Source organism: Lissotriton helveticus, chromosome 5_1 (assembly GCF_964261635.1).
Source record: "Lissotriton helveticus chromosome 5_1, aLisHel1.1, whole genome shotgun sequence".
Lineage (NCBI taxonomy): Eukaryota > Metazoa > Chordata > Amphibia > Caudata > Salamandridae > Lissotriton > Lissotriton helveticus.
The window spans coordinates 10,880,056-10,907,222 of record NC_136065.1 but is presented as its reverse complement, the minus strand read 5'-3'; the positions used below and the strand labels follow the sequence as shown (position 1 = coordinate 10,907,222).

General features: G+C 44.2%; 1 protein-coding gene across 1 annotated transcript in view; it reads left to right on the top strand.

Annotated features, from left to right (window-relative positions):
• The window catches only part of LOC144752894 (RLA class I histocompatibility antigen, alpha chain 11/11-like), a 161,707-nt gene extending 136,399 nt beyond the window's left edge, over positions 1 to 25,308 (top strand). Inside the window, exon 6 of the mRNA XM_078640719.1 lies at positions 25,005 to 25,308. Coding sequence (XP_078496845.1) covers positions 25,005 to 25,231 — 227 coding nt within the window. The 3' untranslated portion in view covers positions 25,232 to 25,308. The remainder of the gene's footprint in view (positions 1 to 25,004) is intronic.
• Positions 25,309 to 27,167: the final 1,859 nt, after the last annotated feature.

Here is a 27,167-nt window from a genome sequence, read left to right as displayed (position 1 = left end):
ACACTCAACCTTGAAGAAACACAACTCAGCAAAGGCCTTTTCTCAAAAATAGCAAAAGATTGGTCTTGATCATGATTCAAAATGGCACCTGAATAGAAAATGGTGCAGCGAACGTTAACTTACATATGATAATACATAAGCAAAATAATTTATATTCTAAGATGTGCAAGCTGCCCTTTAAAACATGAGTACAGGCTGCACCTGAAAATAGGTTGCGTGAGTACCCCTATACCTGTCGAGCAGGGTCCAGGGGTCCAGGGTTGTTCCGATGAGCATTTAACAAGGAAAGGCAGTCTTCCTAAGGCAATAGCGCCGCAGAGCCAATGATAATGCAAGACTACGCAACAGCCATACTTTTCTAAACGGTTTAGTGGAAATGGTTGTAACCGGCAAAAACTGTTCTCGCAATAGAGGGGCGCAGTGTCTGCTATGCAAATAACAGAGTAACATGGGGGTACATAACTGGTAAACAAGATGCATTATTGGCTTGCTACCGCACAGTTATAACAGTTTCCTTATTGTTCTATTTTCTATCCTGGTAACCCATATGGGAGCTAGTGTATATGAATATGTGGTGCGGGCGCATTCTGAATGGGCAAAAACTGCTACTCCAGGGGGGGAATGGTTTAATTGGATGCCAGTCCGTTAAAGGTCACAGCTGCTTACTGGGAGCCAGGTTCCAGTCTCAGCTTTGACTAAACACCCTGTGATGCTGGACAGATCACCTGTTCTAACAAAACCAAAAAATGTATGTCAATGTCCTTGATGAATGTAATGGAGAGAAAAGCACCATGATCCCTGATATCGCAGGAGGTATAGGTGGCCCACGGGCCAATCTGACATTTAGAATGACTGTCCATGTTTGAGTCCCAGCAACGGATCGTAACTCTTTTATCCTAGACACATTAAATAATAAGGTTCCTGTGACGAGATTGGGTCCTGTAGTTAGAAGCTTTGGTTTGTCATCAAAATTCAGGCCAAAACAAGTGTTTATGTTGCAGTGGTCAAGCGAGGTAAATTTGGTTAATTAACATCACGTGCCAGCCACAAAGTTACAGCAATGGAGTAAGACAATGTGGTTAGGCTGATTTCTCTCTGAATGTGGCTAGGGTAGGATAGGTCTGTTGACCACTCTGATGTGATGTCAATTAAAAGCAGTTCACCGCACTATGCAAAAGTAAAATGATTACATTGATACTTACACCTACCGGTGCTAACATGACCCAGATTCATGCAATGCATAACAGTACATTCCAAGGAATATGTAGGCAGTGAGTTCTATAATTACCGATGTCTGACTTGGCACCAAGCACCTCCTTCCAGGGCAGAGGATGGACAGCAGCCTGCTCTGAGACCGGGTAACCAAGGCCGAGTCCCGGCGTCGATGGTGCACAGTGATCTCTGGCAGGTCTTACAATCCCCCCGAAATAAATAAATGAAATAAAATATGCTAAACAATAAAAAATCTCCAATGCTTCCAAAGGTTACTCTTTCGAGACATTCCACGGCCGGGTGTTCAGGGGAAGTACAGAGTAACCCTGGGCGTAGTTCGCATAGTAGAGCTAAGCGTAGCTACGCAAAGTGCACTTCGCACTACGCGAGCTATGCGAACTGTGTAGTGCACTGTGCAAAATGCTGTTCGCACTGATTGCACAGTGCCGGATGCTTGTCCGCACTGTGCAATCAGTGCAAACCGCATCTTGCCAGTGCAAGCAGTCATTTTCTACCGCTCGAGTAGATTTCTATTTGATCAGCAGCTTTCTCAACGCGGACTGGTAGTTTCTTATCGCTAGCGGTCGCGAGCATACGCGACCACTCACAATGAGAAACCTGACCTCCCTGCATTGAGTATCTCTCCGGAGGTTTATTTCCACGCTCGCGATCGGCAACGTGGTGTTGCTGATCGCGAACAAGGAAAAAGTCTTGCCGTGATGTCATTTTGCTCGCTCGCGGTCGCCAACTTGACATTGAGGACCGCAAGCAAGCAAAAAATTACCGCTACGCTATGCGTGTTTGCACTGTGCTACGTGCAATTTATGTAGTGTGAAGTAGAGCAAACTTCGCAAACTACGCGAGCATAGCGTAGTACTTTGCCTAGGGTTAGTACAGAGTGTCAGCTCCCAGACGCTGAGGGGGAAGCCTTGCTAATGTCAAGCCATGAGCCGGATAGGATGCTTGACCATTCAGCCCGAGATCTCGCCATTTGTTGCCACTTCAGCTTTTGCAAAACGTTAATGCAAAGCAGAAGAGCTTCAATTTCAAGAGCTCACAGGTCCGGACAGTTCCATGTCATTACACTAGGTTCAGCTCTGCAATGCACATGGCCTAGGAAAGCATATGGTGAGATTTCTCGTCATTTCCACTAGCAGTAGGGGCGTACTGTCGTGGCACTCCACCCTATCTTCCCCTCTGACGTACACAGGGGCATATTAACAAGGGCCTTATCTCTGCTTTTTTGGCGTTAAATCCAAAAAAGCAGAGATAAAACTATTGCCCTGTTTACAAGAGGGTGATAACATGCTTTAGTGCATGTTAGCACCCTTTTACCCGACGCCTCCCTTTGCATCTCTAATGAGATGCAAATGGGGCGTCACTGGACAGAACAACCTTGTAAATAACGCTGATGTGCACATCGTGATATTTACAAGGAGGCCCAGGCATTTTTGCAGATGTTAGTTTTTGGCGAAAACCGCGGTTTTCGCCAAAAACTAACATCTGCAAAAATGCTGACTTACCTATACTTTATATTGGAGGTGGATTATGCTGATACGACCACATGGTTGTATCAGCAAGGTTATCGCCATCTTCCATGGAACATCGCTGGAAAACCAGCAATGTTCTATGGAAAACATCGCTATCGCTGTGTTAATTATCGCCATTGCGCTATGCGTTGTTTATCGCTGGCCGTAGATAATATGCCCCACAGCGACTGCAACGATGCTGCAGAACCAGAGCTGCCCACACAATGCAGCCACAAAGCATATGGGACCCAAGAGCACAGCGGACCGCCAAAAAGATAAGAGCAGCCAGAAATGGGTGAACACCAATAAGGGGAACAAACCTTTGACTGGACACAGGGAAGTTGTGAGCAAACAGCATGGGTGAACCACAGAGGGTTGGAAGTTACCGCAGCAGGGGGAGATTCCCCCTTGTCTGCCTGGACCCTCTCCCTCTTTACCCCTCCCCCATACATCTCCCAGGCATCGGAATCCTCACTGCAAGTGATCCATAAATTAAAAGGCCCACACCGGGCAGTGCTATATTAATAGGCCCCAAGACACAGACATTACCAGTTGCCTGTTTAACCTATCCTCCCCTGCAGCTTCTGTCTCAGAACTCGAGACTCAACCAGATTAATAACCACATCTTTCAGCCACCAATATAGCTACAACGATAGGCGATAGCCCAACAGTCACACCGCAAACAGCTAACGACATGATATGAGGTTTGTAGTAAACACAGAAGGCAGGGTGAAGCCATCATGCTAATAACATGAACATAATGGGACATCTCCTCCTTTAGAACAAGCAGTGAGAGGCAGTTTGTAATTGAATGTCCTGAGTTGGCCGCTTAGCAGCCCCACCTCCCTTCTAAGAATTTCTGTATAGACCATTGTTTCTTGATAAACAGATCTGTGTTATTATGCATTTCAGTGCAAATGGCCAGCCGCCCGTTGTCGTACCGGCTATATTATTGCTCTCCTTTTTTCACTTTTTCACCTTGAGATGGATACACATTTTTTATTCATAAGAATGTAGATAGAGTATATGTAATAGGTTTTGAAGCCTGGGTGGAGGGGGATACTGTATGTGTGATAAGAATATACACTATGACTCCGATATGCACTCACAGATGCATACTCCGGCCCCAACAACAGCAAGATTAACATGGAATGTACAGGGTTTGGCGGGTTACACTAAACGGTATCGAGTATATCAATACCGTAGAAGGCGGCAAGTCAATTTAGCATTATTACATAAAACGCATCTCACCACACAAACACTTGAGCCAATAGTTAAACGCTGGAAGGGGACACTGATCGGTACTACCTACTCTAGTTATGCAAGGGGCATGCTGATATGGGTGGCACCAGGAACTCCGTTAGAGATCAAACACACCCTCACCAACTAGGAGGGCGAATATGTGGTAATGGAAGGGAGATTAGACAGTCAACCACTAACTCTTGTGTTGATTTATGCACCAAATCCAAACCAGACTTCCTTTTAACATTCTTTTTCTCCTACATTATTGCATGATACACTAGCCCCTGTATTCTGGGGCAGAGACTTTAATGGCACTCAGAATTTGGACATGGACCTTTCCCGCTCTCCACCAATTGGCTCACTTTCTATCGCTTAGTCCCATAGTCTACAAGCTTGGTCCATGGACTTAAAGATACGTGACACCTGGGGAGGGTTGCACCCAGAGGTCAGGGAATATTCTCACTGCTAAAGTCTACATGACCTGCACACTAGAATAGACTTAATATATGGCTCCCATGATGCTCTCATCAAGGTCTCCAGGGCGGAATATCTTGGTCGGACACTATGTGACCATAATCTAATGCATTTATGGCTGACTTGGGTAGAACTGTGCCTATGATACCTACATTGCGACTACTTATGGCGGCACTCAAAGACGAGCCATTTTGTGCCATCATATCAAAAGATTGAATGGGAGGCATTCAAGGTAGAATTACAGAGAAACACAATCAAAACTGCCTACGGGACTAAAATGGTCCTAGAGCAGGTACTAACCAGGTTAGAAACTGAAAGAAGATGCCTAGAACAAGGGACTCTTGACATGGCCTCACAGACAGGACCATTAGCTGAAGCCCATAAAAATCCATTGGACCGTGTAGGAGCGATTGATTATAGGGAATATGCGGCTAAACAACATGCAGAAGGTGAATAAGCAGGCAGGGTTTTGGCATGGTTGCTACGATCTGATAAGCCAAGAATACCAATTCTAGCTACTCGAGATGTAACAGGTAACATAGTTAATACACAGAATTAAATAAATGCAGCCTTTCACTCTTACTATGCAACACTGTATAGCACCCCAGAAAATGTGGACACTGCAGACATACAGTCATTCATAGAGGACATTAAACTCCCACAAATACTGCAAGCAAAATACAAAGATCTTGTATCCCACATTTCACTAAATGAAATAGAAAATGCCATACAACAGCTGGCAAAAGGGAAACACCAGAAGCAGATGGATGGCCTCCAGAATTTTGTACAACCTATCAAACACAGCCCCACATTTACATTGTATATATATATAGATGTATATGCAAAGGCATCCTACCACCTCCCTACGAAAGGCGGTACTGGTAGTACTCCCTAAACCAGGTAGGGACCCATTACTCCTTGGTTCATAACGATCATTGTCCTTACTGAACACCGATTACAAGACACTAGGCAAGTACTATCAAATAGACTAATTGACCGAATGCAACTACTAATACATAAAGACCAAAATGGATTCAAACAGGAGAACGTTCCTAAACTTGCGTAGTTTGTTTATGATAATGGGGTAGGCAAAGACGCATGAGAGGCAGGGATGGGTGGCATCGTTGGACATAGAGAAAGCATTTGATACACTGGGGTTTCAATATTTACAAACAGTACTGCCATGATATGGAAGCGGACCACTCTTCCAGAAATGTGTATCCCTGCTATACAACTCGCAAGAGTCCGTACGGGTAAAGAAATCTCAGCACCGATCAATATAGAACAGGGATCACGCAAGGGTTGTCCCTTATCACTGATTATATTTACTTTAGCAGTGGAACCCCTGGTGTGTATGCTTTGTAAATATGCCCATATAAGGGTTCTAAAAGTGCATATTATATGGCACATAGTATCAATATATGCAGCCGATGCATTAATATATCTGCTAAACGACACAGCAAATCTACCACAACTGATGCCTTTATTGGAGCGATTTGGAAAAATCTCAGGTCTAAAGGTTAACTGGGACAAGTCTCTCCTAATCCCATTTGCACATTTGAACCTAGATCAGCGGAATGCACTTCCAGCCACCCTGCTGCCTTGGAACACGTTTAAATATCTCGGTGTCCAAGTCTGCGACTCACCCTCAAACCGAATGGACCGAAACCAGGGCAAAGCATTGACTTGCGCCAGATCTTCTCTACAGTTCTTGACAGGCCTACCACTATCACCTATGGGCCGCATTGCCATATCCAAGATGGTCCTATTACCCAGACTGCTATACTTTTTTGGAGCCCTTCCTGTGCAAATACCCCCAAGATAGTTTTGGGACTTAAAGTCACTACTGACAGCGCTAATATGGGGTAATGGCAGGAAGAGGGTCTCCCTGACAAAATTACATGCACCACTATCCAAGGGAGGTCTTGGAGCTCCAAATTATGAATACTATAACGCAGCGGCACATTTGCAATGGCCAATGCGATGGATTGCAGGCCAAAACATTCGAATTTGGGCACTAGACGGCTATGGCCCCCTCAAACACCATTTTAGAATGGCTCCAAGGTACAAAGACTGATACAAAAAAGGCCAGGTAACTTACTAATGACTATAGCCAAGCATTGCCTGCACTGTTATGTGCATACGAAACAGCAACCACTTCCATACGCTACGGCATTACCACTATGGGCTGCCCCAGGCTACACTGGGCACGGTCACAGACCAGAAATTGCAGAGTGGGTTAACGCAGGACATACAACCTGGGGGAATATGTTTACTGACTCATTACTTATCTCGTTTGACACATTAGTAGATGAATACAAAATACCGCCAGATTCCTTTTTAATGTACGCTACCTTAATGAACCAGCTGTGCACGATAAGGAACAGTCCTGATTCCCCAGCAACCACAGCACCGAGACCGCCCTACTCGCCGCCACAGACGAACACCCCACTCAGCTAAGGGCCTGGACCCTCTACCCCCATGTGCTATATGAACAATACATTCTATGTATATCGAAACTTTTGAAAAAACTGCATATGAATTGATCTTGGCCAGGCTTTTGTAGGACGGTGAATTACAACCGGTCCTTTTGCATATAAATTGTATAAATTGCTCTCTCCTATGTCACCTGCTTTGAGTTCCCTTTTCTACCACGTTTCACTTGAGCACCTTTCTCCTTTTTTGCAATCTCTCTACCCCTTGGAGCAACCTATCCCTAAATGACATGACGTGTTTGAATAACGGTCTCACCATTTTGAAATAAAATATATGGTGATTTCAATTACAGGGAGTTGCACATATCGTTTCTTTCTTTACAAGTGATGTATTGAGTACCAAAGAGCTCTCACATTTAATTCTAATAACTCTGGAAATAGTTTATGAATATACTTAAAAGGGAGTTGATTTATCTCTTTCCAAATATAGGTCATGGACCATTGTTTTTTATATTAAATTGTACCCAGGTCCCTGACCACGATTGGGCTAACCCATTTTTTTGTAAACTGTTGGTACATCAGCACAGCAACACATCATCAAAAGACCATAGTCAGACTAGGGTTTGTTTCAGGGCAGTGTAGGAAGCTGGCTCTGTATATGCCATACCAAAAAGAGATTAGCGGGCGCAGAGTTCAGCGAGTCCCCAGAGGTATAGCAGAGGTAAAGTGGAATACACCTCATTCTGTTTTGTGGTAGTGTGGGCGAGCAGACAGGCTCATCAGAGGGTAGTGTAAGAAATTGTGTACACACTTGAGCAAGAATGATGTCACAAACTAAAAGACTTCATCCAGACCAATTGTTTGCCCGACCAAATGAGAACATGAAATGAAGTAGAGCGCTGGAGGTGCATCTATTCGAACCTCCGCTCACATCCCTGTTTCACGTCCACCGTTGCCTTGGGTTAGGCGGCAAAGGCGTACTGGGTATCCATGAAAGGGCAGGATACAGCCCCAACACTGGGGGGGTTTGGGGAGTGCTAGGCCTTTTGCCCCAGTAAGAGCGATGTAATGGTATATTCTCTTCCAGGGGATCCTCATCAAAGTCATAAGCATTAGAATATTCCCGCCCATGCGCGGGACCCCGGAAACAATATATTATATGTGCCCCACATATATATATAGACATATATATATATAAATATATATATATATAAAAATAAGCAATTGCAGCCAAATAACAATAGAGCTGGAATATGCCGTGAAGAATTTCCACCATACAGTGTATTTTGCATTAGAAACATGAGAAACAACACCAATGCTTGTTTAGAAACTGTTTTAATGCTTAGAAAACAGTAGAAATTCTCATAACACACTGTAAGCATATACAGCTCCCAGACTGCATTGCAAATCCCCAGTCTAAAAAGACTGAAAAGCTAACCTGTAGCTGAATGTACTAAAACTGACGCCGTGCCTTTAAGGCACCTCTGCCCCTAGCTTCCCATCATGCCTCAGGGGTTACAGTTAGGTCAGTTGTTCTTTCCGGCTCCTTCAGGAAGGACCCTGGATACACAGCTCCACACTTTTCTGCCTTTTTCAGTCAGAAAATCTTCTGTAGAACAATTTTTTGATTTACTTTGACTTTTAACAACAGGGTCAAGTAAATAGCTGCTTAGCAGTCGATTTTTTGTGAGGTTTTCCTGTCAGGATGCCCTCATTATTTGATGATTGCCCTTCTTGTGGCCACAAGAAGGCAAAAACAGACTCTCATGAGGTCTGTATTTTATGTTTGCCAGAGGATCATGATCCTAAAGACTGTTCACATTGTAAAAATCTGTCTGACAGGACTCTTAGAGACAGAGAGAGGAACAGGCTCTTTGGTCTGGCCCAGAGATCCATGAGAGGAAGATCTAAAGAGAGGAAGAGTTCAAAGAGACCCAGAACTCCCTCCAAAGGCAAGTCAGAGCGTCCATCAACCTCAGCACCGGGCTCGGCGCTGAAAAAACGGCATCTGATGGACATTGCGAGAGAAAAAGCTCCGTCGACGTCGGGACCGGCGTCAATGAGGGAGTCGTCGTCGAGAAGTTCACCGACGACGAAGAAAGCTCCGCCGTCGTCAACAAGGCGACGATCGGCGCCGAGAGAAGCCACGAGATCGCCGTCGACGAGAAGATCGACGTCAAGATTTGAATCACCTCCGCCGTCGTCAACCAGGCGGCGATCGGCGTCGAGGCACAGATCACACCCGCCGTCGTCTCAACGTCGACAGGCTCCTAAGAGTGTGACACCTCCGCCGACGTCTCCACGGAGGCTCTCGGCGTCGAGGAGTAAGAGCCCCCTCGGACGCTCGCCGTCGAGGAAGGGATTGTCATCGACGGCGCGTCGGCGCTCGACGTCGCATGTCAGGTCAACGTCGAGGGCATCGTCTATGACAGGACAACGTCGATTGGCATCTCCGTCGCCGACAGACCAAGGTCGGTCGACGTCGAGACCTCCGTCGACGGCAGGGCAACGCCGTTCGACGTCGAGACCTCCGTCGACGGCAGGGCAACGCCGTTCGACCTCGAGACCTCCGTCGAAGGCAGGACGACGCCGTTCGACGTCAAGGGAGAAGACTCAGTCGTCGGCGCATCATCGCCGATCGACGTCGAGGGACCACAGGTCAACGTTAAAGCATTCAACGTCGAAGGTTATCACTCCGTCGACGCCGCAGAGGCGTTCGACGTCGAGGGAAAGGCTTTTGAGACGTCCTCCAACACCGGTGAGACGGAGATCTCCTTCAGTGCCTTCGACAGTCCTAGTGACACAATCTGCTTCGCTCCATTCCTCCTTAAGTGCCTCGGGTTCATCGAGGTCCTCTTCTAGGAGTAGGAGTCCTGTGCAAAAGAGTCCCCAGCGGCGGTACATCACACAGGCAAGACTCTCGCCAAGATGGTATGGTCCGTTGAGTAATTGGAAGGATTCTGGGGCAACAGAGAGACTACAAAGATACTTGAGTCCAGTCCACAGGTCCCCTCTTCAGCAGCTGGTAGAAGAGGCAGATGGACAGAGTCCTACCATTCACCGATCACGCTCACGAGAGAGAAGAGCGGACAGGTCGCATACCCCCAGGGTCTCCCGATCACCAAGGAGGGAACAACCCAGATCTCGAACACCGAGAAAGGAGGTACGGACTGAGAGATCGAGATCTCCAGTGCATCAGAGGGAATCACGTTCTCCTCGAAGGAAGGATCGACCTAGGAGATCACCAGTGAGGAAGGAGCATTCTCACCACAGGAGAAGAAGAACTCCATCATCCTCCTCTCCAGCTTCATCTAGATCTTCTAAAGGGGATTACTCTCCAACGCTTGCAGACAGCCCTCGCTCAAGAGCTTCCCCGCTTGACGACGTCAACACGTATCTGGACGTCTTGCAAAGGGGTGCTCACAAACTGAATATAGAGATGGCTATTCCAGAGGTGTCCACTACTGTGATTTTTGAGACCCTTCATCACAAATCATATACATGGCCTTTGCTCCCATTGGTTCCATGGATAATGGACCCAATCAAAGAGGTTTTCCTCACGCCAGCAACGATCAGAGCAGTACCGGCACGTATCCAGAAGAAATATAGGCCGGCCGACTCAGATCCTATCTTTGTTAAAGGAGAGCCTGCGGCGGACTCAGTTATAGTAGCCTCAGCTAAGAAGAATCACACAGTCGCTCCTTCTTCGTCAGTTCCTCCTGACAAAGACAGCAAGACGCAAGATTCTTGGGGACGCAAGGTATGCAGCTCAGCAGCTTCATCCCTGAAAGTCTCTAGTGCATCAGCCCTTCTGGGAAGGTACGATAGAGCCCTATGGGACTCCATGGAACGATTCAAAGGGAAATATCCCAAGGAGGACCAGAAGGACTTTGAGGAGACAGTGACGGAGGGCTGTTTGGTGGCAAACCAACTGATTAGTTTATCAGCAGATAACGCCCTTCTAGCAGGACATGCCTACTCACATGGGATATGTGCGAGGAGATCCTCTTGGCTACGTTTAACTGGACTCAAACCAGATGCCCAGCAGCGCATCCTCAATCTACCTTTTTCCGGATCTTCACTCTTCGGGGAGCATGCCGATCAGGAAATGACCCGTATGAAGACTGAGTTAGACACAGTGAAGGCAGTTGGTCTGGAAAAACAGAAAGGGCCGTTCAAACGACGCTTCAAGACCAACAAGAACCGGGGAGGCCAACAGAGGGTTCAAACCCCTCAATGGTCTCAAAACAAGCCACAAGGAAAGCCGCAATACAGAGGAGGAAGGTCGAGCAGAGGCAGAGGCGGACATAATCAGTCCTCTACCACGCCTAGAGGAGGCAAGGCCTGAGCAGTGGCTTCCTCTGGCGCCGTTACCCACTCCAGTGGGAGGAAGTGCTGCACAACACCTGGCAGAGTGGGTCAGCATCACAAAAGATCGGTGGGTGCTGAATATACTGCGCAATGGATATGCGCTACGTTTCCGGAAGAAACCACAACCAATTCCTCCAAAAAAGTCTCGCTCGTACCATCTAGAGCTCCTCAAAAGGGAAGTGAGCGTCCTCTTAAAGAAAAACGCAATCGAAGAGGTACCCCTATCCCAAAGGGGGAATGGAGTGTACTCAAGATATTTCCTTGTCCCCAAAAAAGATCAAAAAGGCAAATTCAGACCGATTTTGGATCTTCGACTCCTCAACAAAGTGGTTGTCAAAGAGAAGTTTCGCATGTTGGCACTCCACCAAATATGTCCTCATCTACAAATCGGAGATTGGATGTGTTCGGTGGATTTACAAGACGCGTACTTCCACATTCCTATTACACCAGGTCATCGAAAGTACTTGAGGTTCCTGGTAGGGACCAAGCATTACCAGTTCAAAGTGCTTCCTTTCGGACTCAAATCCGCACCAAGGGTCTTCACCAAGTGCATGGCAGTGGTAGCGGCGTGTCTACACAAAAAAGGTCTCTTTGTGTACCCATATCTAGACGACTGGCTCCTGAAGAGTCCGTCCCCTCGTCAAGCCACCAAAGACTGTCACCTGTGTCTCCAACAACTACACAGGCTCGGCCTTCATGTGAACACAGAAAAATCGGTCCTGCAGCCCACGCAAACTATCCACTATCTGGGAGCAGTTCTAGACACAAAGTTAGGAAGAGCATTTCCTTCGCAGGAGAGACTGTCTTCCATGGGGCAAAAATGCAAAAAGTTACTTCAGTTTCCTCGTCCAAAGGTGCGAGAAGTAGCGTCTCTATTGGGCTCCATGGCGTCCTGCATCTTCCTAATACCGAACGCCAGGTTGAGGATGCGGCCTCTTCAAGAGTTTGTGGAGGATCAGTGGGACCAAGCGACTGGAGATTGGGAGGATCGAATCATCCTGTCTCAAGCAGCACTGACCTCAATACAGTGGTGGACTCGCCCTCGGAATGTCCTGCAGGGAGTCCCTTTTCAGCAACCTCTTCCTTCGCTGTCTGTGGTAACGGACGCATCTCTAGAAGGCTGGGGTGCTCACATGGGTCATCTTCAGATTCAAGGTCGCTGGTCGACCAACCTTCAGACATACCACATCAACATGCTGGAGCTACGAGCAGTTCATCTGGCGCTCAAAGCGTTCTTTCCAGCAATAACAACGGACAAAATCCTGGTTCAGACGGACAACACTACAACTATGTTCTATCTGAACAAGCAGGGAGGAACTCGATCTCGCCCTCTGTCTCTGGAGGCCCAGACAATCTGGCACTGGCTTCTGGCTCGGGGACTGTCGGTGGTGGCAGTACACCTTCCAGGCGAGCTAAACACAAAAGCGGACGCACTCAGCAGGCACTTCGAAGATCAGCCAGACTGGGTGCTAAACGACGAAGTAGTCGAAGTACTCTTCCATTGCTGGGGTCGTCCAGACATAGACTTATTCGCGGACGACGAAAACGCCAAATGCCACGCCTTCGCGTCCAGGTTCCACCGGCCAGGGACTCAAGGGAACGCTCTCCTGCTGGAGTGGACAGGAATGTTCGCTTATGCTTTTCCCCTATTTGGCACTGATTCCGAAGGTGGTGGCCAAGCTCATCAGATCGAGCATGGACATGATCCTAATTGCTCCGGATTGGCCGCGACAATGGTGGTATCCAGACCTGTTACATCGCTGTGTCCACACAGACGTCTGCCGTGCAGGCCAGACCTGCTGAGCAAGATGAACGGGAGGATCCTGCATCCCAACCTCCCGTCGCTGAACCTGACTGCATGGCTCCTGAGGTCTTGCAATATGGACACTTAAATCTGCCTCCGGAATGTATGAATATTTTAAGAGAGGCAAAGAGACCTTCCACAAGGGCGTCTTATGCGTTCAAGTGGAAAAGATTTTTCATTTGGTGTAAGGACCATGGCTTTGACCCCACCAAAGGACAAGAAGAGGTAGTTCTTCCATACCTCCTATACTTAGCGACATCAGGGTTGAAATACGCTTCTATTAGGGTTCATCTATCCGCCATAGTAGCGTACAGAAAATCACCTACACAAACATCGTTTTTTCAAGTCCCAGTGGTGAAAGATTTCCTTCAGGGATTAAAGAAGGTCTATCCCCCTGTGAGAAATCATTCTCCTCCCTGGGAGTTGAACCTGGTTCTCTCCAGACTGATGTCTACACCGTTTGAGCCTATACACAAGGCCTCCTTGCAGCATCTCACTTGGAAGGCGGCTTTCTTGGTGGCAATAACCTCTGCGCGCAGGGTTAGCGAGATACAAGCACTCTGCACCAAGGAACCTTACACTGTGTTTCACCACAACAGAGTAGTAATGAGGGCTCACCCTTCTTTTCTTCCAAAGGTGGTATCGGATTTTCATATAAATCAAACGATTACCCTTCCTTCGTTCTTTCCTAACCCATCGACCCCAGCTGAGAGGTCGTTGCACTCGTTAGATCTTAAACGGGTGCTAAAGTTTTACCTAGAAAGAACGAAGGACACCAGAAAGACAGACCAACTCTTTGTCAATTATGGTGCTATGAGGACCGGGTTTGCAGCAGCCAAAAGATCCATCTCCAGATGGATTGTCTCTTGTATCAAACTAGCATACCAGCTGGCTGGCAAACCTTTGTTGCAATCACCCAAAGCTCATTCCACTAGAGGGAAAGCAGCCACAATAGCTTTTTTGCATGACATTCCTATGTCAGAAATATGCAAGGCTGCGACATGGAAATCAGTCCATACCTTTACAAGGCATTATTGCCTAGAGTCTGATTCCAGAGCGGATTCTCAAGTAGGGCAAGCCTCCTTGAGAAACCTATTTGGGTAGAATAAGGCCTATTTTTGGGCCTACGGATATGAATGTTATCTGTTGATTCCTTTGCCCGCAGGGATGAGGTGAGGCTCGCTACTCTATTCTAATGCTTATGACTATTGATGAGGATCCCCTGGAAGAGAAGAATTAGTTACTTACCTGTAATCCTAGTTCTCTTCCGGGGTATCCTCATCAAAGTCATAAGCAACCCTCCCGCCTCCCCGGGCAAAGGACTTTGTTTATTACATAGGAGATGTTTTTTAACCTGTTATTACCATGGTTTGGTTTTCAGTCTCCGAAAAGAACAACTGACCTAACTGTAACCCCTGAGGCATGATGGGAAGCTAGGGGCAGAGGTGCCTTAAAGGCACGGCGTCAGTTTTAGTGCATTCAGCTACAGGTTAGCTTTTCAGTCTTTTTAGACTGGGGATTTGCAATGCAGCCTGGGAGCTGTATATGCTTACAGTGTGTTATGAGAATTTCTACTGTTTTCTAAGCATTAAAACAGTTTCTAAACAAGCATTGGTGTTGTTTCTCATGTTTCTAATGCAAAATACACTGTATGGTGGAAATTCTTCACGGCATATTCCAGCTCTATTGTTATTTGGCTGCAATTGCTTATTTTTATATATATATATATTTATATATATATGTCTATATATATGTGGGGCACATATAATATATTGTTTCCGGGGTCCCGCGCATGGGCGGGAATATTCTAATGCTTATGACTTTGATGAGGATACCCCTGGAAGAGAACTAGGATTACAGGTAAGTAACTAATCCATCTGGCAAAACACTCTACTCTCCCCTAGCCATGGCAAGTAATTATCATCTCCAGGAGTCCAGTTTCTGCTGGTGCTGTGCTCCCATACAAATGGAGGAAAGCAGGTAAAGATAAGTGTACTGTGTTGGCCACAAATACTATCATATTAACAAATATACTCATGGCCTTGTAGGCGACCAGCAATCCCTGAATTCGGTGACTGGGCAGTGAGGGATAAATACAGGACACAGCCAACCCCTAATGAGAAGGCTCAATTGGCACAGAGGGCACCATAGGGACATCACACGGAACTGTAGTTAAAGACGAAAACAGTAGTTCTCAACTTCCAGGCGGGCCATCGAGCATTCCTACAACAGGGTAAGTTAAGCCATGTGCATGCCACCAAACAGGAGGGCTTGGTTCAACTCAATCAAATAAAAGAATGGCTTGGTAAAAAATTAGGCGTGGCCCCATTAGTGCAAATGTCACATAGTACTCCGATAGTGACGGGGCACACATGCCAGAGGTAGATATGGAATTGATCCGGTTAGAAGGACTGGTATCTGCAGGTTGCAGGAGGTTATAGAGCCTGCCATGGTGGGGGCCCCCATATATGACGGCAGCCACATCCAGGGCTTTGGCAGAGTTACAGGGCGTACCAGAGGCTGATTGGTACATAGGAGTACCCTCTTCAGGAGCACAACAGGGGTGCCCCACGCCAAACCCCAGGAGTCTTTTAGGCAGGACCCTAGATGAAAACGTCGGCGCCCCGCTAGTCCTTCAGGCGGTTGTAAGCCTAGTCCTTCAGGTGGTTGTAAGCTTGAGCAACCGGGGGCTTGCCTTATTACGCTTAGTCCCTAAACAGGCTTGAGTAAGGTCATGGACTGGGGGTCCACAGTAATCAATGGGGCATAATATCCCAGGTAGATGGTAGCACCTATTGGTTTGGCCAAGGTGCAGTTTGGCTCATCAGGCGGGCAGGGCAGAATAGGTCATTCACCGCTACCTGCCCTTCCTTCTTGTATGATATAAACCTGCAGCCAACTGTTGTCCAACAAACCAGTTTTTGTGTGATTATTTACTGCAGTGCACGCTATGTTTTTCATTTTCAATGCTAATATAGGCACATTCAGGCACCTGCATCAAAGCCTTTTGCGATCGCAAATGGTGAGATTCGCAAAAATCAGCCGTTTGTGATCTCAAAATTAGCTTTTGCGATGCATCAAGGGACAAGGCCCTCGCAATTTGAGAATTCGCAATTAATTGCGAGTTCCCAAATTGGGATTGCCTTTAAGGAATCGCATTTTGCGATTCCTTAAATGCAATGCATGAAACTAAAAAAATCAGCGATTTCGCTATTTGGGGGGAGCAAATTACCGTGAAGTTAAACTTCATGGTAATTTGCAAAAACTTTGATAAATGCAATTTTGTGCATTTTTCAAAGTTTCATGTTGCGCACACACTTGCCCTTAGGGCATGTGTCTGTGCAACATATGTGCATGGATCAATTTCAGGGGTGCAACAGGGTGTTCTTTTGACACCCTGGCACCCTTGAAATTGCATTCTCAATTTGAGATTCTCTAATTGAGATTCGCAAATTGAGAATGTCTTCCCATTCATTTCTTTGGGCCTGTAGGCCCATAGGAATGAATGGGGAGGTATTCCTTAATTACAACTCGCAATTTGCAAGTCGCAATTAAGGAATGTTTAGAAATCGCTATTTTTAAGCGATTTCTACATGCATAGGGTTTTGCGATTCCTTAATTGCGATTCCTTAAAAATCGCAATTAAGGAATTGCAAAAGCCAACAATGATGCATGTGCCTGAATGTCCCATCACACAGCAGGTGACTAAAGCTCTAGTCATTGCAGAAGTTAATAATAAAACCTGACTGGCCCTGACATACACCAATGACGTCAGGGCTCTAGGGCCCTTGTGTGGATGCAGCTCCTGGGTCCAGGGGTGGATAATTGTAATCTTTGTATGAAAAACACAGCAGCTGCCGCTTCAGCTAACTGAGCTGTCACTTCATGGTCCTGATTCCGAAGCCTCACATTTAAGTGACGAATCCCCGTGTGGGCACAAGTCCTTGCAGAAAATCAGAGACCGAGTGAGTTCCCTAATTTGACCGGAGCGCAGACCTATAGAATAATATCTGCTGAAGCACCACGTAATAGAAAGTACAAAGTGTAGGAGCTATAGAACATTTGTGTTGGTATTTCATTCCAGAACATGCTAGTACCAGCTGACTTCCTGCGTGGATTGTATTTGTAACAATTTTATCCGGGAACCGTAAAAGAAAACCCTTAGCAAATCCCAGAGCTCTAATACTGACTACTCCCTTGGTGTGGATGGAATTATCTGAAAGACACTTGTGTCTTCGGCCTGTAAGCACATGGCTTGTATGGTGCATGACGAGACACTTGTAGTCTCAAGCAGTGCAAATGCACACCTGTTAACAGGGGTGCTCTTTCACGTGTAACTAGTGGCGAGAAAGAACATGCATCACTGTAATGTCTGAGTGAAATCTGTTTCTATATAGGTTGTTTTTGTGGCTTAAATTCATTTTAAGTTCAGAAGAAGTTTATTAGACAAAAGAATTACAACAATGTGCAGAATATAAAAAACAATGAAGGCAGTAGGTTCATATACAATGTATCAAGTGGATTTAGAAAATAAACAGAATATGAACATAACAAATAAATGCAAATACAGTAAAAAAATAATGATAACATAAGCTATATTGTACAAATGAAGGTATAAATATAAATATAAATTAACACAAAGGAAGTCATGGAGGTTTAGTAACTTCTTGCTGCAGAGGTCTAGGGGTGGTAGAGCATTTAGCACTAGCGTCAATGAATAAAATGACTGGAGCCCATAAATCAGAACGCTTGGATGCCAAATGTGATGGATATACAAATGTAGTGTCTAGCCTATGATTATAACAGACCGCATACCACCATGCTTGATATTAAAGCTTAGTGAAATCCTTCCAGTTTCTCGTTATTTACAGGAAGGCTACTGCTATTAGGAGGTCTATTATTTTGACGTTAAAATCAGAATGTTCGCAGATGGAAGATAAGCTACCTAAAAAAATATGCAATGTAGAAAAGGGATGAGTGGACTGAAAAATCAAGTTTAGTTGAGTCCACGCCTATTCCAAAAAAGGGCGAACAAATTTACAATTAAAGAGTAAATGGAGTACATCAGCATGTTGGGCCAAGCAGGACCAACATTCATGTGAAACATCAGAATGGAATAAGTGGAGGGTAAGAGGGGAGAATAGAAGTCTATTATAGATAAAGGAGAGCGTTTGCATCGTGTTTGCAGCCCTGGAGGATTTCCTAAGTTTAAGCCAAATTTTATCCCAGATGTCAACATTCCAGGAGGTGTCAAAGTCCTTTTCCCATAATAATTCTGTCTGAGTTTTGTCTCTTGGTGTGAATGAGGTATGTAAAAAACTGTAAATGGTAGAAGCTTTAGAATGAGCAAGCACCAGAGAATGCAGTTTAACAGTGTGAGTAGAATCGATAGAGCTGTTTAAAGGAGGTGGTCCAAACATCAGGGAAGCAGATTGGATAGCTTGTGTTAGGATGGAGTATTTAGAGCAAAAAGATGAATGGAAATCAAAAACAACACGCGCTTGTGCAAAGGACAGAATTAAATCTCGATTATATAATTGATTGACCCAAATCAGTCCACGGTGCCTCCAGATTTTCCAATAGAAAGGTTTATTGTTAATTAGGATGTGTAAATTCTGCCATATAGGAGAATGAAAAAAAGATGACGAAGGTATAGATGGGATACGTTTAGAAGTAAGTTTAAGTATAGGAATAGAAACGGATTGTGGTTTGCTTGTAAAAGGTAGGTATTCCTGAAAGGAGAAATGAAAGACCGTTCTAATTCAGTCCAGAGAGGGCAAGGTGCAGAAGGGTCAGAGAGCCATCGTGACAATTGAGTTAGCATGAAAGATTTAAGATAAAGAGAGAAATCTGGGAAGTTCGTCCCACCTTCCGATTTTGGACAAATTAATTTACGAATAGACATGCGGGACTTCTTATGTCCCCATAAAAAAGTGGATAAGATAGAGTTAATTTTCCTAAAATGCCTGAGAGGGATAGACAATGGAATATTTGAAATTGTACATAAGACTATGGGAGAGAGCATCATTTTTATGGTATCCAAACAACCCCACCAGGATAAGTAAAGTGAGCCACTTTGACGTTAAAGAAGATAATCGTTGTACACAATTATCCATGCAACGCGATACTGTCCCCGATACGGTTGAAGTAAAATGCAGACCTAGATATTTGATAAATTGAGGACTCCATGAAAAGCCTGAAATAGCAAAATCAGCGCTAAAAGTATATTTTGTCAAGGACAGAATTTCACACTTGTCTTTATTCAGTTTATAGCCAGAGACAAACGCAAAGGATTGTACCTCTTCTAAAAAGGCAGGAAGAGAAGTTTGGGGCTGCGACAAAAATAAAAGCACATCGTCAGCATAAGCCGCCATTTTAATATTGGAATCATTAAAAGTAAAACCATGGATCTTATCTTTTTGACAAATCCGGAGTAGGAAAGGCTCCAGGGAAATATTAAAAAGAAAGGGAGAGAGGGGACATCCCTGTCTAACACCTCTAGCAAGATCGAAGTAAGAGGAAACACCACCATTCGCTGTGACAGCTGCTTTAGGATTGGAATATAGGATAGAAATGAGAGCCAACATTTTTTAACCGAATCCAAACCACTGAAGTGTAGGAAAAAGGTATGGCCATTCAACTCTATCAAACGCTTTTTCAGCATCCAAAGCGATGGCTACTAGAGGATGAGACATGTGTGAGGCTTTGGATAAAATATCAAAGAATAGGTGTTTGTTGTCTGTAAGAAGCCTTCCTTAAACAAAACCAGATTTCTCAGCGCCCAGCAAATCAGGCATGAGAGATACTAATCGCAATGCTAGAGCTTTTGAATTTTTTTTTTAATCAATGTTAACTAGGGATATGGGTTGATAATTCGTACAATATTGGGGATCTTTACCATCGTTAGGGATAAGGCAAATATTAGCGTCAGAAAAAGAACCAGCAGGTGCACCAGACTGCAAAAAAGAAAGTATAAGGGTATGCAATTTGGGGATCAATAAGGAGGCAAAGTGAGAAAAGAATTCTACAGTGAGACCGTCTGGACCAGGAGCTTTATCCATTTTGAGGATTTTTAGGGCAGCGTGAAGTTCCTTTTGTGTAATATCCAATTCTAAACAGGAAAGATCTGGACGTGCTTCAGGTGGATAATGAATTTTGGATAAGAACTGGGATGTAGAGTGATAAGACGAAAGGGTTTCAGATGTGTATAGTGTTTTATAAAATTGAAGGAATTAATTTAAGATCTCAACATCCTTGAACTTTAATGAGTTGTCAGTACCAAAAGTTTGTTTTGTTTAACTTTTAAATAATTAGCTAACAATTTTCCAGCTTTATTTTGGCCACCGTAAAATTTTGCACTAGATTTAAGTAGATAATTTGAAGCATTGTTAGTGGTGTCTTTATTAAATTGAAATGTAATCTTTAGGAGCTCGGATAGGCAATCTTTAGATTTGGAAGAGTAATAGGAGTATTCCAATTTTTTGATTCTTGGCTAATAAAGCATTTGTGACCTGCTGAGCTTTCTTACATTTGTTCGAGACAAAACGAATAATAAAGTCCCTAGCTGAAGCTTTGAAAAGCATCCCACATTACCTGAAAGGACATACCGTCTGTTTGATTAATGACGAAATATTCATATGAAAAAAAGAAGTAAAAGATGATGTGAATATTGGGTCCAGTAGAAGGGCATTATTGAAACGCAATTTGCGAGGTAGATTGGACTTGTGTAAAATATCAAGGTGTATGATTACAGGGGCATGATCAGAGATCAATATAGAACCAATATCCACCTTTATCAATGACTGAGAAATATTGTGAGAGACAAAGATGTAATCTAAGCGGGATTGAGTATGATGTACAGGTGAGTAAAAGGAGTATTCTCGTAGGGTAGGGTTGCAGAGTCTCCAACCATCTATGAGTTTGTGTTGTTTAATGGTATGTATGAATGATTTGTGAGATTTATGAGGTGTGAAAGGAGCTGGAGAATTTCTATCCAAAAAAGGGTCCAGGATTTTATTACAATCACCAGCAAGGATAAAATTGTCATCATAACATTGTGTAATTTGCTGAGCTAATGAAGTCCAAAAAGAAGGGTCACCAATTGTGGGTGCATATATATTCAATAAGGAGACCGGGACATTATCAATTAGGAATTTACCAAAAACCCACCTGCCCGCCTGATCAGTACAGTGAGATAGGATCTTAATGGAAAGGGACTTGCGGAAAAGAATGATAACTCCATTACGTTTGCCATCACCTGGAGAAAAACTACCCATGCCCTTTTGAGTTTCGCAGACTCATCGTTAGACAAATGAGATTCTTGTAAGCAAGCAACATCTGCTCCCAGTTTAGTCAAATGTGTCAGTACCCTTCTGACGCTTAATAGGTGAATGTAAACCTCTGACATTCCTAGAAATAAGTTTTAAAGGCATAAATTAAGGTTGTAGAAGTACAAAAAATTCCAATAAGAATGACATGTGAAATCAATAAAAATACAAGCAATATCAAACCAAATGCACAAAAAGTAAGAGAACTGAACTAGAAAGGAGAAGCAAGAAAGAAAGGAATCAAAGCGAAAATGCAACCTCTGTAAGAGAAAAGAAGATTGCAGGGTATAAAAAGGAAATGAGGAAGACCAAAAAGAGAAGAAAATATGCAAAAAGAGAAAGAAAAGAGAAAGAAGAAAGAGAGCATCAATAGAATAATGAAGAATGAAGAAAGAAAACTTACATACAATCCAAGACATACGAAGGGTGGAGGGATGGAAGGCCACACGGAACAATGACGTGTCCAGGACCCACAAGGGGAGGCGGAGGGAAGGGCATAACAAACATACTTGAACATAGGTAGGAGAAGACACACACCCAAAACCTGTGGGGGAAGAAAAATTGATTAGATATATTGCAAACAATAACAACGTAAGTTAACTGCTGCATACATTTTAAGAAACAACAAATGGATCAAAAACCAGAAGATAAACATGAGAATACTGTAACCAGAAACAGAGTCTGAACGTAATCTAGCTGGAACTAAATGATGAAGTAGTCTCCATTGTATCAGAGTGGAGAGAGTACAGGAAGCTCTTCAACTTAATTGGATCCTCATAGGTGGTAGTTTTATTATTGAATGTCACTTTAAACAAGCAAGGGTAAAAAAGACCATATCTTGCACCTAATGAGCGTAATTGCGGCCGCAGTGCTAAAAATTCTTCGCGTCGATCAGCCGTCGATTTGGAGTAATCCTGGGAAAAGAACTGAGAATTTCCTGACCAAGTTATACGATTCATTGCCCTAACTGCTGATAAAATCTTGAAGAGGTCAGCATATTCCAAAAAGTAAAAGATCACTCGTCTCGGTTTGTGTGGCGACTAAGAAGATGTTAGATGCATCGGTGGACCTAATCTGTGAGCTCTCTGTATATAGAACATGGTGCCCTCAGGTAGCTTAAGGAGCGTTGGAAGAAATGATTTAAAGAAGGTGGGCAGATCTGAACCTTCTGTCCCTTCAGGAAGACCATAAATTCGAAGGTTATTCTGTCTATTTCTGTTTTCCAACTGCTCAACTTGTTTGTGAAGTATGGAGACCTGTGAACTAAGAGATTCTACTTTAGAAGTAGATGAAGATAAAAAGCCAAAGTTCTGCTCTAGCGTTTTGACTCGTTGATCCATTGCTAACCATTTGTCAGAGAGCATATGAAGCGTGGATTTGGTCTCTTCCATAAACGGACGTAGAGCTCTAATCTCCTCTAGTATTAGATCCATTGTGACAGAAGCAGTCTGTTTAGGTGGAGAGGGAGGATCTTTTTTCAATCTTTTTGTAGAGGCTTTGGAAACAGTAGAGACTGTGAAGGCAATGCACCTTTGTGCGATGAAGCAACTGAATCCTCCATGGATAAACAGTTATAGCGTAAGCTGAGATGAATTGAGAAAAACAGTCCAAAGACATAGAATAGCAATGCGTAGAAGAAGAAATTCTGTATTAAGAGCAAAAACATTGGGGTAAACTGCCTTATCACTGTAAGCGTAACAATATTAATATAATAGCAAAAAAGATCCTGTAGAAATATAGCATAACATTATGAAAATATAGTAATGAGTAATAAATGCGACCAATACATTTAGTGTAAGTAACTTTTCAAAACACACATTTACCAATAAGCATGAAGAAAGATATAAAAGTGGTGACTGTGGGCCAGATCTAGGTAGAACTTATTTACCGATTTTTAATTACCGAATTTTACCAATTCGGTAATTAAGAATCGGTAAATAAGAAGGGGGGGTATGTAGGAACATCCAGATGTTCCATTTACCGAATCGGTAAATATCTGTATAATTCGGTGAAGCCCATAGGAATGAATGGGGCATTACCGGTCGGTATTTACCAAATCGGTAAATACCGATTTTGACAAGGGTGCAGGGGGTGTCACTTTGACACCCTCTAGCACCCCCACAAAAGGTTCGGGGGGCATGTGGCAGGCATACCTGCCCTAAGGGCAGGTCTGCCTGTCATATGGCACAGGTGTGCATGCACACATGTGCATGCACACCGGAATCAGTATTTTACCATCAAATATATTTGATGGTAAAATACAGATTCGGTAAGGGTTGTGGGACTCAGAAGAGTCCCACCTACATATCAAATTTATCGAATAGGTAAAAATATCGATTCGGTATTTTACAGAATCGGTAAATTTACCAATCTGTAAAATATGTGTCCCTACATACCAAAGCTCAAATACCGGTCAGTAACAGCCCAAAATACCGATTTTCGGCCGTTACCGACCGACCTACATCGGGCCCTGTATGATTAAAAGGAAGAAAGTGTATGGAATGGAAGTCACCACAATTCATTACAGAAGAGTGTCCAGATCAGAGCAAGCCATACAACATGCTAAATTAATACCATAGCCAGAAGAACCATTTTAAATAAATACCTTAGTGGTGCACTCATATGGCATTGAAGGCTCTGAGAAAATCCACTGAAAAATACAGAAGGTTCCATATACACAAACTGGCAATATAGAAATTAGGTTACTGAAATGCCTATTTAAAGGGCATTAATAAAGGAGACAAATGTATGGAAATAGAGTCAAAATTCACTTTCCTGGATAACTTCTAGTGTCAAACATCAATAATCAGTAATTGAAAGTCAGTAAATGAAAGATTCACTTTTGAAGAGAAACAGAGCGCAGTGAAAATAATCTCCTCAGCCTTCAGTCTGAATTGAAGTAACAGTTCACATTATATTCAGTCAGGAAATTATAGGGTTCAGAGAGGGGGCATTGCATGTCGAAGTGAGGCAATAAATCATTGCAGAATATAGCTTTAAACTCCGTCAGCTGATATAATTAATTGTTGACTGTAAGAACCGGCTGCCTCAGCATTCAGGCAGCAATTATGCAGCTGATTCAAATACCTCAGCTTTGAGCAGAATGCTTGTTAAAAGGTCAAAATCATGCTGGAGAATAGATGGAATTGCTCCTATCTGGAGGTGCTTACATTCTGACTTTCATTTATGCAGTTTGCTGACCTTCAGGACTCAGGTGGTTCTGGAAAATCCATTTGAGAACCCCGTCACCTCAGGCGAGTCACAGGAGTGCCACCATCTTCCTCGGGCGCTAGCCACGCCCCAGCTTTAATTCATTTAATCCCTGCCCCCAGCCCTGTTTGTCGCTGCCCCGGGAGAAGTCTAGTGTGATTCGAGGTTGTTCTGAATAAAGCAGCATATTTCATCATTTAGACGTGAGACCGTTACTACCAGGGCACAAGTCCTTAAAAAAGAAGTGGGGGGACGCTGACGTCACAACCAGAAGTGACCATCAGTTATCGAGCTCCCGGTAAAATAAGTGGGGGGACGCCATCCACCGATGTGGTACCCCGACTCGAGCCCTGGTTACTACATCACACACAATGATATATATTTTGTGTTTCTGTTTCAGATCCACCTGGAAGGAGCAGGCAGGTTGGGCTGCTGGCGGGGTTACTGACGATGACGGCGGTGGTGCTACTGTTGGTGGCGGTATTCTTCAGGAAATCTTTAAAGAAATTTTTCACCTCTGAGGACACACAGCAGAGAAGCTGCTCTACGAACATCATACACGCCAAAATGTCAACTTTTATAAAAGGGAGAAATATGAGTGGGAGCAATGACCCGATTAATACATAACACGAAACGGGTCGCAGGAGTAACTGGGAAAGTTGTTTTTTTACCATCTTCAATAAATAACTTCTCCTTCATGGAAATAGGTCATACATACACCTGTAATTAGAATCTAGCATTCTCACTTCCAGGAAGAGAGTCATATATATGAATTACATAAATGCATGACAAGTCATCGTAATCGCAAATGAGGGTGATGATACATCTGCCCCTAAGTGTTACAAACTCTTAGAGCACTGAGCAGAGTGATATTCATCTGTGTATCATATGGCCCTGGACAACATCTTACATAATTACCCTTCCTCAGACAGAAACAATTTTGATAGAGTTCTAAGACCTACTAGCCAGGCCTGTGTATGTGGCTTTTTTTGCTGCCTGGAAGAGAGGTTTTGGTGGCTGCCAAATAGAGTTCAATGCATGACCCCCTTTGATGTCCTTGCCTAGGTTGTGCCTTGAATCCGAGCAGATTTTTCTAAATTGTCCTTCACGATAGGCATTGCTATGCGGCAAAAGTAAAAGAAACTTTGCCAGTTATGCAACGCTTGGAAATAAAGGCAGCTTAGTAACACAATTGTTTAATTTGGATAGACTTTCCCAAACCTCATCAATTCTTTCACATTTCAGCACATTGTTGTCTGCCACGCACTGATATTGACGAAATTGTTGATGAAGACTTTCTAACTCTTCCACTTAAACCGCATCTGGAAATCGAGAGACTAGAATTTCAATTTTTTCCAATGTAGCTTGCAGTCTGGTGTCAGGGTTCAAGAAGGTGAGAGTCATGAGGATGTCATCCTTTAATGCAGGCATTGACTTAATCATATATTTTACAGCAATTATGTGAAAATACTTTGCTTCATTCAGATATTTCTTGTATGCTACTGTACCCAGAAGATCGTCTTTCCTAGCCTTCTGTTTGGTCATGAGGCCAAAGTAAATTTCATTTAGTGGCAAGTGATTGTCTGGATTTTCAATGTCAATTTGTAGCAAATCTGAATCTGAAGCCATAACTTGAGGTTTTATCAAGTTGGCCATCAAATTTTGGAAAAGATGCATTGTTGAAGAGTGGAGAACATTTATCATTGGGGACTCACTTTGAAGTAATGTAATGAAATAATCAAAAGTTGGAAGCACAGCCGGAGAAAAATATGAAATAAAGTTATGTCATTGGGTTTTTGAAAAGCTTTTCAAGTCGTAGCTCTCGATCACCAGTTTTTCCCTTTTTAGGTTTCGCCTCGAAAGCTGCGCACTGCGCAGCCTTTCGCGCAGGCGAAATCTTATGTTAGAAACAGTGTGGCCTTAGTTCCGCCTCTGTCTTCCATAGCCATTGGAAGAGAGAGGCGTCCGTCATTCTGCGAGGCGATTCGGGGGCGTTCTGTAGAATTTTTCCCTTTTGCCTACATCATGCGGCGGTGGGCGTGTTTATTATTATTTTTTTGGACGCCATGTTTTGATCATTTGCCGCCGGAAGATGTCCAGGTGAGTGCTGTTTTATTTTTCGAGCCTTCTTGTGCCAGTTCCCGCCCCCTCTCCCGCTGTCCGTTTGCCCATTCCCGTCCCCCCTCCCGCTGTCCGTGTGCAGTTAACCCGCCCCCTTCCCGCTGTCCGTTTGCCCGTTCCCGCCCCCCCCACCGCTGTCCGTGTGCCCGTGCTTAATGCTTGTTTTTAAAGCGTTGGCTAGGATTGCAGACAATTTGTCATCCCACCAATGTGCTGGCCCCACAAAAATGCCTGTTTAGCTCCTCACTGTATAGGTAAGATTTGGGATGCTCGTGCTGTTTGCATGAATAACTTTCAAATGCCTCTGATTGGATTCCAGCGGCCCCTCGCCGAGGAGGGTGAGAACTTGAAAAAGTGAGGATGAATGAAGGTGGGCGATTAGACTGCTCCGGGGGCGGGAAAGGCTCGGTCGGCCGAGGGTTACCCTCAGCTGCTGAGCGAG